The sequence below is a fragment of the Nesoenas mayeri genome (assembly GCF_963082525.1).
Source record: "Nesoenas mayeri genome assembly, chromosome: 26".
NCBI classification, from domain to species: Eukaryota; Metazoa; Chordata; class Aves; order Columbiformes; family Columbidae; genus Nesoenas; species Nesoenas mayeri.
The window spans coordinates 3,878,698-3,891,973 of record NC_137552.1 but is presented as its reverse complement, the minus strand read 5'-3'; the positions used below and the strand labels follow the sequence as shown (position 1 = coordinate 3,891,973).

Below are 13,276 nucleotides of genomic sequence, written 5' to 3'. Positions count from 1 at the left end.
GGGATGCTCAACGCCCCCCACAGCTCCAGGGTGAGCCCTGGGGTACACCTGGCAGACCAAAAGGCAAACACAGCATGGGGGTGTGAACCTCGGGGCTCAGGGGGCTGTGCGGCTCGGCCTGGCCGTGCTCCCAGTTTGCTTTGGGGACTGTTGATCTTGGCCCGGAGGAAGCGTTGCTCACCGGACAGCTGGTTAATGTGTAGTGACGGCTCCGCCGTGCCCGAGACCGTTGATCCCAGCCCATGCTGTGATCTGTGCCGGCGGGAGCAGGGCTGGGAGCAGCACTGGGGGGCACGGGGGGTTCTGGGCACCCATGGGTGCGGGGATTGCATCTGCATCCTGGCAGCAGCTCTGAAAGCCTGACATGATGCTCGTGGGGGATCAAAAATGGGAGAGGGGGGATCCTCCCCGCTGTGCTCCCAGCAGGAAAACTGGAGCCAGTTTCCCCTCTGGAAACCAGGGCTGGAGCCCTGGGGCTGCAGAGCCGGTCCTGGAGCAGTGGGGCTGAGTCACCCCACAACTCGTGGGGTTGGATTTTCCGGCGCTTTCCCACGGCTCAGGACTTGTGGGGTTACATTTTCCCAGCCCGTCTGGCTTTCCCGGCTGCAGAGCTGCCCTGCGATGCCATCTCAGCTGGTTTTACCAGGCAGCACAGCGCGAGAGCATCCCTGGCTGCTGCAGGTCGGACTGGGGCTCCCCCCAACAGCGGTGGCATCTGGGGACGCCACTTGACAGTGTCCCCAGCCCATCTGTGACCTTCCATTTGCAAAACTAGGATTTGCCCCATCAGCGAGCAGGACCAGTGCTGGGATTTGGCGGGATTTGAAGGGACCTGAGGATCAGCAGAAGCGGGACATGCTCAGCACCCTCCCAAATCTGAGCTGTCCCCACCAGCTCCGGGCAGGGGCTCAGCCATGTTTGCCCCCATCCTTGTGCGTGTCACCTCAGCGCCGTGGTGATGCAGGAAGGCGACAGGCAGACCCGCACGCACGCGTCCCCATCGCCATGCAGGGAGGGGGAAAACGATGCCAAAACATCTCCCAACCCCCCGGGAACAGCCCAGGGAGCAAGAGGCCCCGGGAGCCACTTTGCAGCTCGGAACATGCCATTGTCCCCGTGCTCCCGAATACCAGAGATTCCTGCCCTAAGCCGCCGGCCTCGACCTGCGAGGCAGGATTAGCCGGTGCCCTCCGGCTGCTCCTGCTCTCGCCAGGAACGGCAAAAACTCCGGCAAAAGAGAGAAGAGAAGAAAAGAAAAGCCTCCCTTGGGATCTTTCTTTTGCTTTCCTTCTCCTTTCTTTCCCCCTTGTTTTCCTAATTAAAATGGTGCATTGACAGCAGTTGGTGGCTGCAGAGTCTCTGGGCTAATTACAGCTCCTGGCTCCCACCCCGGCCATTTGTCCCCGAGCCCTCCCCAGTCTGGCACCGCAGGAGAACCCGGCTTGGTCGGGACACGGCGGAGGAGGCGGCTTCCCCCCGGCTTTCTCGGCAGAGGCTCTTTCTTTCTTCCTTTCTTTCTTTCTGGATTCTTGCTGACAGCAGCATCTGTCATCTAACAACATCTCCCGCGCAGACCAGCAGCTGCCGAAGGCACCCGGAGCCCTTTGCCAAGCGCGAGTCCCGCGGCCGGCGCGGCCACCAAGTCCCCTCGCTGTCCCCAGCACCGGGCGCACACCAGGAGGGCACCCAGCGACCCGCAAAGCCACCGAGAGCAGGAATTAAAGCTCAGGAGACAATCCCCTCCGCCTCCCTCCGCTCCAGGAATAGGTTTATCCTGTCCCTGACCCCGCCGCCTGCCCGTGGCTCTGCCCAAGGACTGTCACCCGTGGCCACCCGCTGCACCGGGACATGCGAAGCAGAGATGAGGCAGGAGGAGGAGAAGGGCTTTTTGCTCCGGCGAGGTCTCTCAGGACAATTGTGGCATGGCTGTGCTTGTCCCCGCCAACCGCGGTGGCCTTGGGGTGTCTGGGGTGTCCCCAGTGTGGCACAGCTGGGCTGAGTCGCGCGGGGACACGGGACTTTCTCCCCAGCATCCCACTGGCATCACAGGCGGCAGCTCGCTCCCAAAAATGATTAAACCATCCCCAGCCCTGGGTTTCCGCCACCAATGTGTCCCCACACCCCATGTCCTGTGTCCTGGGGGGCGGGAGGGGACGGTGGCAGCAGGACAGAGAAGGCGGCAGCTTCTGAACCCCTCGCGCAGCTCCAGCTGGTTCCTCGGCTCCCTCTTCCCCCCAGGGCTTGGCAGCACAATGCGGCCCCACAGCAGCCCCACATGAACCCGCGCGGGGTTTTTCTAGCGACATGCAAACGGTCTGGACTTTCTCCGCGCCCCAGTTTGGCTCCTCCAGCTCTCTGCGAATCCCCACTCCCGCCTGGCGCTAACTCGTGTTTTAAACAGCGAGGTGGCACTTTGAGCAAAAATAAATCTCTTCGGGGAGGTGGCAGCGGGGGGAGAAGAAAAGAAGCAATTGATGTTTCTAGTGGTGGAAGGCAATTAATGATTTCCTGCCTCCTCGAGCTGAGCTTCCTTCTCACAACAAGGGAGGTTGTGGCACCCACAAAGACACAGCACGGGGGCTGAGGGTTAATTTGGTCCATGTTTGAGGTCACGCGGAGCCAGGGGCTGAGTTACCAGGCCCAAAATTGCCATGGCAGGTCCTAGTGCTGAGCTGCACTCTCACCCCGCAATCCGGGTGCAGGAAAAGCCGTCGCGGCCGCCGGCGCTGGGTTCGCTCTTCCAGAAGAATTCAATTTTTCACCCTTCTTTTTTTCCCATATAAAGTCTTTATTAAGAAATTTGTTTTTCTAAACTTCCTGCTGGCGTTTGTCACAAACCCAAACAGCCATCCAACATCACCCACTTGGGATATTTATTACCCCATAAATACTGTTCGCTGTATTGTGTACGTCGCTTTTTCAGACAGATTCCTCACATAGCATCTTCCCCAAGCTCCAGCGATGCTGCCGACCCCGGCAAAGCCCCAAAGGGCTGCGGTACCCCGGGGTGCACAGCAACAGCTGCTCAGCCTTGGGAAATGTCACAAAAACCCCTTTCTGCTCGAGAGTTTAAGCGATTTCTTTACTTTCGAGGACGTGAGTGGGGCCACGAAGGGCTGCACGCACGTTGGCCGCCCCGGGGTTTTACCGGGAGCCCTGCGACGCCTGCGTTTCACCGCGATGCTGTGGTTCAAGCGCTCGGAGGAGGAGGCTGTTGGCTCAGGGTGGGGACAAAAGCCACCCCAGGGAGCCGTCCCGACAGGTCCGGCGAGCCTGGCGGACAGGACACCTCCTCTCTGCTCCACGCCTGCACGTCGCTGTATTTCTGCTGCGAAGCACAAGGGGTTTTAAGCTGATCTCACCATTTTTCAACAGCGGGGGGTTAGCGATGGTTACACCTTGAGCTCTGCTGCCTTATCTGGAGCTGGAGAGGTGACCAAACCCAGGGAGAAAGGGACCTGTGTCCTCCAGATACAAGTGCCGGACACTGCACATTCCTGGGAGGGTTGGACGGGGTGACAAACAGCCCCGAAAATGTCCAAAGGTGCTGGGTGTGCACAGTGCGGTGCTCGTGTGGGACCCGCCGGCTGCTCCGTGCTGGGAAACACACTCAACACCTCGAGCCCCGGGACACCCCGGGACCCCCGGGGCTGCCAGAGCCCGGGCGCACACCCACCCCATCCAACCGCTCAGCCCCGAGAGCTCCGGTAATGGGCTGCACCGTGCCAGGCCCACCCCAGCCAGGGTGACCAGTTAACGGGCTACACCGTGCCAGCCCGGCCCCGTGCCAGATACACGGAGCCAGCCCCCCGGGGCCGGGTGCACCGGGAGCTCCCGGTAACAGACTGCACCGTCCTGGCTCTATCCCGGGCTGGGTCACCCGCTACCGGGCCGCGCCGTCCCGGGTTCTTCCAGTCCGGGTCACCCGTTACCGGGCCGTCCCGGGTTCTCCCGGGCCGCGCTTTCCTATGGTCCCGCCGCACCGGGCGCACGAGGAGGAGCGCCCCCAGGGACGCGCGCACGGATGCGCGCGCACGGCCCGCTCCCGCTTACGCAACCGCGCTCCCGCCGCTCTCTACGTGCGCGGCCGCGTGGCGCCGCCGCGCGCACGCGCTGTTCCTCCTCCTCCTCCTCCTCCCCCCTTCCCCCTCCCCGCCACCGGCTGCCTCGTGCCGGGAGCGCGCGCGCGCCCCCGCCCCTCCCTCCCTCCTCCTCCTCCTCCTCCGCCGCCGCCGCCGCTCTCTCGGTGTCTCGGAGCGGGGCCGCCGCGTCCCCGGCAGCACGAAACCCTTCCCCGGCTCCCGCCCTCCGCCGCTCGCTCCCTCCGTCCCTCTCTCCCCCGCCGCCCCGCCGCGGGGGGGCGCAGCCCCGCACCCGCCGCCCCGCCATGCCGGAGAAGCGGCCCTTCGAGCGGCTGCCCGCCGACGTGTCCCCCCTCAACTACGGACTCTGCCTCAAGCCCGACCTCATCGACTTCACCTTCGAGGGCAAGCTGGAGGCCGCCGTGCAGGTAGGGCCGCGGCCCCTCCTCCTCCTCCTCCCCCCGGCCCCCGGGGGGGGACTCTCCCCTCAGCGGCTCCTCCCTGAGGGACCCCCGGTTCCCGCTCCCCTCCCTCAGCCACCGGGGGCCTGCTCCCCGCCGGGCCCTCAGGGCCTCCCCGCCGGGGCCCGGCCCTTGGCGCGGCGGGGCCGGCCGGGCAGGTGCAGGGAGGCCGCTCGGAGCTGCCCCGTCTCCCCGCTCCCCGCCGCGGTCTCCGCCCTCCTTTCCATTCAGCTTATACATATCGATGTATAGATCCCCCCCCCCCCCGCCACCCCGGGCGGCCCGCGGGCCCCGCCCTGCCCCGCTCCGGCCCCCGGGAGCGGCCTGGGAAGGGCCGGGGCTGCTCCCCGGGGTGTCCCCCCGGACGGTCCCCGGCTCTCTATGTAGGTTAAGCGGGGAGCTGCCTCCGCTGTCCCCGGCTTCCCCCAAATCTGTACCCAGCCAACCCCGCTCCTGTCCTCAGCCTCCAGCGTGCTGCTTTTATCTCTCTCCAGCCATTCAGATGGCTCAGGATTTTGCTGGAAAGACAAACTACCACATATGCAATTAAGCGAGAACTCCTCTACAAGCTGGGAGGCCTCGGTGTCACCGAGGAGCTCGCTTGGCGGTGGGAAGGGGTGCGCAGGCTGGAAACACACGGTCTTCCACCTCTTCCCAAAGGGAAAAGCTTCCCCGTGTTCACCCTTGGAAGCCGGAATGTTTGATGAACGCCCTGAAGTCTCATAGTCATTCTTAGGCGGCCGTGCCAAGATTTCCTAAATTTGCTTTCGTGTCTTCCCTTGTGCAATGATTTGAAATAGATGCAGGGTTGTAAGGGCTTACCAGGCTTTTTCTTAAAACGGGATGACTGTGAATTATTCGAGGAGACTTTAAATACTGAGATGTGCACAGATTTAAATCTTAGTCCAAAGGGGTGGTAAAACCCTGTGAAATGGGGCAGCATTGGGGCAATAAAGCTGCTCAACCTGAAGCAGGAGGCGTGTGCGAGTCGGGGAGGGCAAAAGGCGGTGATTGTGGATCTTGTGACTTTTGGGACCTGGAGGAAGACAACCAGAGATGAGTAAGTTTGTGTCATGTGGAAGAAGCACTGGAAACGTGAATTGCCTTGCTGATTTTGTTCTAGCTCGAGTCCTCTGGCTGCTGCTGATTTTGGGGGTCACAGTTTGACAGTGCATCGACCTGGTTGAGAAATTCCCGGTCTCTTCCGTCTTAATCCCAACTGCCTATTCCCGTCTTCGCACCCAAGTTGCTGCTGCTCAGTCCTGTTACGGCTGTGGGGCTGTGCTGTAAATGGGATCATTGAAATCATCCAGGTTAAAAATAACACTTAGGGGGAGGGGAGTCGTGGCTTTTTAAGCCAGCGTTGCTACTGAGGAGAGAGTCGCACTGAACAGCAGCCTTGGGAACTCTGTTTAAATCCAGGAATAACAAGGATTTGGAGGCTCCTTGTGGAGGTGGTAGCTGGTTTGAAGACTTTAGTCCTGTTGAGATGTTTAAAATATTGTTTGCTATTCAGGGCATTGCTCAATGGATTCCTAGAGCAATGGATACCACCTGACAACACGAAATCCTGGACTTTCCTACCAGCTGAGGGCATGTGTTAAGGAGGAACGCTGACCTGGCGGGTTCGAGGTTGTAAAAAACCCTCTTGCTCGCATCATGAGCTGATCTGGTTTTCCCACAGTAGAGTGGATTGAAAAAATATAGGGTGAGATTTTTTTAGACATATCTAAAGTATATACCTTTATTTTAAAGTAACTTTTAACAACCATAGATGGAAGAATCACAAGGCCACATCCCACCGTGTGTCAGCAGGTGCAGGGAGGTGTGTGGGGTGAGTTCTTCTTGTCTGGAGTTGGAAACCTGGAGAAGTTTGCTGTGGCTGCCGGAGTCCAAAGCACAGTGAATGCACATCCCAGAATATCAGGGGAGAACTATTCTGCACCTTAATGGAGAGAAGAACAACCAGCTCACCTATGGTGCTGGGTGGACAGGATGTGGAGACTTTTTTTGTACCATTTATCACAGTTAAAACCACCAAAAATCCTTAAGGGTTGCTTGTGAAATAGTTCATTTATCCCAGCTGGGACAAAACGTGGTTTTGGGAGAGTCGGACAGTGCGCGTCGGTAGCAGGTCTGGGGCTGAAATAGCCGCCTGCTCGCAATTCTTTGTCCGCCCTGTCAATTTTATAATCTTTTAGCATTTTAAACTGTTGATTTGTTGGGCGTGTGGGGTTGTTTCTGAATGAGCACAATTCAGTCTCTTTTTTTTTTTTTTAATTTTGATGGAAATAGTTCATCTACTTTATTCATCTGTTCGCTTGAGATTTAATTATTCTAACCCTGATTCTCAGGCTCTAGTTATCAGCGCCGTGCACTCGTATTACTCAGCGTCTAGGTCAACTTCTTTCCATTCTACTTCTGATCCTGGGCGGCCTCTCCGTGTTTGGGAACAAAGAGGGGATGTGCTGCAGGTCTGCGCTCCAGCATTGCGCCGAGGAGGCGAAAATGAGTAACTAGCGACAAAACCGCCTCCCAAAACCCAACGTTTTGTTTTAAGCTTCTAAATGGAAGCTCTGAACGCTGCGGTGGCTCCAAACGAGCCCGTCCGGAGCTGCGGAAGGTGTGTGGCTCTCCTCTGCCTTCCTGCTGATTGCTCCACATAAACTCCCTCCTTTGGGGAGTGCTGGGCGGGGATTCATTTCTTCCTTTGCACACTACGAGGTGTTTCTTGGTTGCAAAGCAACCTGTCTTTGCTTTGAACACTTTACAACCTGAGGTGGATGGCTCTTCTAAATATCTTTCCCGGTCCCTTTAATATGTCTTAAGGATACTCTGTTATATTTAGCAATGTTTAACCTGTATCTGTTGCTTTTTATAGGTTAATTATGCAGTATCTGCCAGACTAAAGAGTGTGTAGTCTTCTGATCCTGCTGCATGCCAGTTAAAGATTAATTGTGGCGCTTGGATGTGAATCTTGAAAAATTAAGCTTAATGGGTGTAGTATTTGTGGTCAGTGTCATTTGGGGGGGGGAAAGTAATCTAGGATAAGTACATGGTCATGTTATCCAGCATTGTCACTTACATTTTCAGCATGTAGAATTAGATTTGGAGTGTTTTGATTTCTTAAAGAGATATATCCTAGAACAGAACAGAGGTAATTTGGGTTGTTTTTAGAGAGTAAAGTGGTAAAAATGTACGTGCTTGTTATAGTGCTACATTCAGAAAAGGATGCTGAAACCGAGTGGCAAGATTTTAAATATCTACTCTTATGAATGGCTCTAGAGGATTAGTTTTGACTGTAGAAGACGTCTTCTGCTGCACCTCACCCTGTCTTTCAGGTAGGCTGGCATTCCTGTGGAGCCATTCAGATTCTTGGGTTTAAAGTCCTCAGAAGGCTTTTCCATCCAATCCTTTCCTGCTCTGATAACTCAAAAGCTTTACAGCATCTTCAAGTCCTGTTTGGCAGAGCCAAATAATGAGCCTTTTTAGCTCTTCTTCCATCAAATGATATTGGAAGACTTTTTGGGGGAACTTAAGCCGTTATCTCCTACTGGGTGAGGTTTTCTTTCCCAGAAGCAAGTGCTGAGCGGGAGCGTGGATGAGGAGAGCGCTGGGAAGAGCGTGTCAGCTCCAGTTAAAAGGTCTTCAAGGTCTGGAGTTTTATTGCAGGGCAGACCTGCTCGTGGTATCTGCGTCTGACTAATCTCCAGAGGTATTTGAGTTCTGATTAATGTTCCTAGAGCTTCATCAAAAGCAACAGGTTTAAAGTTTTGCAACATTGCTTCATTGCAGATCTTGGCTTTAGTTCATCTGCTGCTTTTAGGCGTGTCAGCCTTATGGCAAAAGTGCTTTCGTTGGGGCATTTGTAACCTGCTCTTGCCTTGATTGGCCTCTTTTGTAGAAGAGAACATTTATTATATTATCCTGTGAGGTGAAGCGGGGTGACAGTTCACATATACACAGCTTCGGGGTTGGTTATACCGTATGCAGCGAGATGCTTTTTTTGCCTTTTAATATGATTGCACTCATGGAAAGCGCTGCCTGAGCAGAGTATCTGTCTTCCAGAACCTGGTATTAGCAGAAAGGAAAAAGCAGTTTCAAGGTACCGCTTACAGTCAAATATGTTCATTCATCTTCCTGATACACCTGGTGTCTGTCAGTGTTCGGCTGCAGGTTCCTGTGAGATCGAATGGTCACAAGTTAAGTATGCTGGGCGGTTCATAGCTTTGTCCTTACAGGTGTGTCTGTGCTTCATTATTTTCAATGGATCAGAGGGAGGAGGCTCTTGTGCTGGAGCCCGTGTGCCAACATGAAGCCTCTTTTGATTTTCCCACAGAATGAAATGCCGAGAGCCTCAGAAGTGTGCAGCACACTGTCAGATTCCTATCTGCACGCTGAGTTTTGCCCTTCGTGTCTGGGGACCTGGAGGGTAAACATTTTTTAGGCTACTGGTTCTCTCAGTCCCTTTACATTTTGTAGTATGTTGCACTCTTTTGTAAAACTGGCTTGGTATTTGGCAGAGGTAAGGGAAAAGTCTAAAAATGGGTAATTGCCTTTCTAAGGAGCCTCTGAAGTTGTCTCTGTTTAAACATAAACTTATTTTGCAGGCACAGTGCTACGCTGAGAATCCTCGTGTCCTCAGCAGAAGGTGTTTTTTAAAGATTTGCCTGTTGTTAAACCCGGCATTATCTGCAATTCGGACGGCTCTTTGCGCATCTTGTATTCTTAATCCAGAGAGATTTGGATTTATAGATTGAATGAAGGTCTCCACCAGCGTCACTTCAGCTGTTACATTTGCTGGTTTGATGCTTGGCAAGCATGTTGTTTTTAGGGTCAGGTGAAGTTTATTAGGTAACATTGTTTTGCTTTTATTACCACAAAGAGGCAACATGGTGAGACCAACACAGCTCTGGGGACGCTGCTGCAGGATTTGGGGAGATTCACCAATACTGTGTAAGCCCTTACGTAATATTTATTCTACAAACAATTCCGCTAATGGGAATAAGCTCTAGAATTTGCTCCAGAAGCGAAGTTGGTGACTGAAGTTGGAGAGAAACTCGTGAGTTGGGTTTGTCCTGTGTAAACCACCCGCTGTGGGAGTTGCCGTCTCCTGGAATATCTGGGGTGAGCCCTTTGGTTTAGAGATTATTAGACTGGACGGGCTGCTCTTGTGATGTAGATACACCTATGAAGTTATACCTTTAAATTTCTTAAGGCTCTCTTATCACTGGCTAGACTTTTTATATACACAATGACTAAGGAACCATTTCTTCAGTAGAACAGCTTAAGGCTGAATATCTGTTTCCTCCTTTGTGGCAGAGCGATAAGTGTCTGTTTCAAACAGGACACTTCACAGCTTGTTATTTGACTTGTCACCAGTGCTCCTTGGCTCAGGGGTTGGGATGGCAAGCTGGCGTGTGCACACAGAGTGCTTGGGGTTTGCTGTGGGGTGAAGGAGCTCCTGGTTTGTGGGAACCAGTTTCCATCGCGGATTAATGAGTCCAGTTGGTTCTGCTGTGTTCAGACATGGAGCGATGGGTGCAGGTGGTCACAAGGTGTTTTAGGGTTATAATAGTGAAAGCGCAGAAAGGGATATAAGTCAGTTTGCTTTCAGGGACTTACTGTCTGGGGTAGGAAGCAGTTCCTCTGTGCACACGTTAAACCCCAGTTGGCTGTTGCAGAAATTCTTGCTCTTTTATTTAAATAATTGGCATTGTCTACTTCTCGAAATTGGACCCCGGACTAGCAGCATTACCAGCGCCATCCAGTGTGATGATTCTAGTGGTTTCAGCCCTAAGTTTCTAAATAATTTCTAGTTTAATTCCCAAATATTTTACCCCTTTGTAATTAATTGATATTTAATTTTAATTCCTCTCTATTCGAGCTCTCGCATCCAAATAGAAAGCTGGCACAGTGAGACAGTTTATTACTACGCTGGGAGCCGGCCACTTGTTAAATAAAGCAAAGTCTGTGCAGCCAAGAGCTGGCAGAAGGAAAGCTTGCAGGAAAATGTAAAGGCGCATTTCTTGGCAGATGTTTTAACCCAAGAAGTTCTTACAGCGTCAACAGTTTAGAACATGGTACCGTCGGTTGTATTTCTGATCATCTCTGGAAGATGTAGGTTTGTGTTCCACAGCTTTGACTCCAGGCTGCTGTCGCTTGTCTCTAAAATGAAGCTTGCAGGCTCTCTATCTATTTTTATTGGTCTTGGATTCCCAGGCACGTACAAGGGCCCTATTGTCCAGCTTACATACCAATTTTTAACGGGCTGTCCATTCCCTTAAATAATTTACAGTCTTGATAAGTAGGCCTGGATGGCTTGAACATGCTTCAAGTGCGCATGTTCCGGAAGAAACGAGAGCAGTCGATGGAATATCTTTTTTTGCCACGCTTAAGCACTGCATTTTATTTCAGATACTTGATGATGGGGATTTTGGATGACAGGGCGGTGGGGATGCCCACTGAAGAGAGCAGGGAACACCATTTCTTCCTGGTGATCATCAATTTTCTCTCGCAGGTGAAACAGGCGACCAACCAAATTGTGATGAACTGTGCTGACATCGACATCATTACAGCTTCCTACGCGCCAGAAGGGGACGAAGGTAGGATTGCTTTTTTGCTGGAGTTTTTACACGTTAATCCATTTCGTTTCTGACGTGAGGTGCTGTTGCCAACAGTTAACAACTCGATTGCGAAATTGCATGATAGTTTGATAAGCTAATCTACCCCTAGAAGCACAAATTAATTATCTAACCTTCACTCTCTTCTCATCGCTACCATTGACATTATGTTTAAAAAAGTTACCTCAAGCTTCCATGAAATCTGCATTCTGTGCTGTAGGCAAAAGGAAGTTTGACTGTTTTTACATTATTATTTATCTTTATAGAGGATAACTGTGCAAGAGCATGATCTGTACCTGTGGACTTTGCAATATTGACAACATCTGTGACGAGGCCTTAGATAAGGAATGCAGCAATAATGGCCTGCGGTAGGAAATCCTCATTGGGAAGGACTTGGAAAAGTACAGAAGACACTTAAGTGACATTTAGCAGGATGTTCTGAGCGTAGGACAACACGGAGAAAGGTGATTATGTGGAGGATCCAGTTCAGCGAAAGGCTGGAAGTTACTGGAGAAATCCAAGCAGTAGTAGCTGTTTGTAAGACACAGTTACAGTGGTTTATATCTTCCCCTCTTGTATTTAGAGGAGATTTAGCAGACACACAAAAATTCAATTCTTGTAGTGACATTACCCTCGGACAAACAGATTTGTTATGTGACGAGTGGAATGTCTGCAGTGTGTCTTTGCATTTAAATTGGTTTGGCTTTTACTTTTAACGTATTATTAATGAACCAGAGGTTTCTTGGGTGCAGTTGGAGGCCTGGAGTCCGGCCACCGAGTTGTGATGGAGAAAGAACACAAGGCTGTTTCCTACGTGCTTGACTGGGGCTCTTGGGCCGTCCCCTGGCGCTCCGTTCCTCCTTCCACGCGCCATCGTTAGCGATCTCTGCTTGATTGGATGCTGTGTGTTGCTACGTGCTCCTGGAGCTATTTCTTGTACTGAGTAATGAGGTGCTAACGAGAGTGGTACTAATAGCAGAGTGTGTGTGGAGTCAGCTCCACCTCCCACCCTGCTGGGAGCCCAAACCACCTATTAAGTTTTTATTTTGTCATTGAGAAAATGAAAATAAGTGGAGAAGGTACCTAGGAATAAAGGTACCGAAGAAAAATACATAAAATAGGGAGGGTCTCTATTTTAGTGTATTATCTTTGTTGTTTTCAGAGTTGATTTCCCTCTCGTAGGGGTCTATTTTTCTGCTCTTTAGCAGTGATATACTCTCATTTTAACTTGAAAGTATTAATAGTAGCGCTTCATGGAGACTTAGAACCAGGTACACTGGAAATGAGTTTCTGTGGCTTGAATGATCTCAGTAGAGCAGTCTGGTTGTGCTCTGGGCACTCACCTCTCACCCTGTTGCATCATAAATACTCAAGGTGCAATTCTGTTGCATGTTTACTATAATTATACTCAGGCTCCATGGGGTTAAAAGTATCTTTCAGTTTGGTGAACTGCCAACTAGTGTAATGGCTTTGGAAGGAAAATCGCATGAAATTGGCAGGGTATTTGCTGGCACCTGTTGACACAGCTCAAGTCAGTCCTACTAATGCTTCTATTGTGCGCAGCTTTGGGATGGTAATTGTATAACTGGTCTCAAAACCAGAGTATGAAATACAGGCTGATGAACCAACAGGAATATCAGCCAGATCATTTGGGTTTGGTTACTCAGGTGAGCTTTGCACCAATTGCCTGTATAGTATGTTTGAAAACAAGTGAGACGTTGGTGATTTCTCCTTTAAAGGCTCCAGTGAAGAATCGTTACCTCTTTTAGTTCTGTACCTCAGTGGGGAAGAATTTGTCTCACGCTTGTCTGTAAATGTGAGACAAAAGATAACGGGTCACTTATCTTCTTTCAAGTGTGGTTCTGTTCTGAGAAGCAGCTGTGTGAAAAAGCGACCTTCTTGTCCAACAGACACCTTTCCCTTGTTTGTGGAGGTGATCTGTTGATTTTGTGCAGAATCATTTATTCTTTTCCTAGTAATTCTTGTTAGAATTAGAATTGTTATACTGCACCGCGGCTTGCACAACAGAAATCTTGGCTGGAACCGTGGGCCACGTTTCCCCTCCCCTCCTGTTCGCTCTTCTAAAGATGGATACAGCAGAGGGTAGAAC

At 52.0% G+C, this 13,276-nt stretch overlaps 1 protein-coding gene across 2 annotated transcripts in view; it reads left to right on the top strand.

The window, feature by feature from the left end:
- The first annotated feature begins 4,244 nt into the window (after positions 1-4,244).
- NPEPPS (aminopeptidase puromycin sensitive) overlaps positions 4,245-13,276 on the top strand; it is a 28,259-nt gene continuing 19,227 nt past the window's right edge. For both annotated transcript variants that reach the window (XM_080359855.1, XM_080359856.1), the window contains exons 1-2: positions 4,245-4,510; positions 11,064-11,148. In XM_080359855.1, the coding sequence (XP_080215981.1) occupies positions 4,388-4,510; positions 11,064-11,148 (208 nt within the window). In that variant the 5' untranslated portion in view covers positions 4,245-4,387. The remainder of the gene's footprint in view (positions 4,511-11,063; positions 11,149-13,276) is intronic.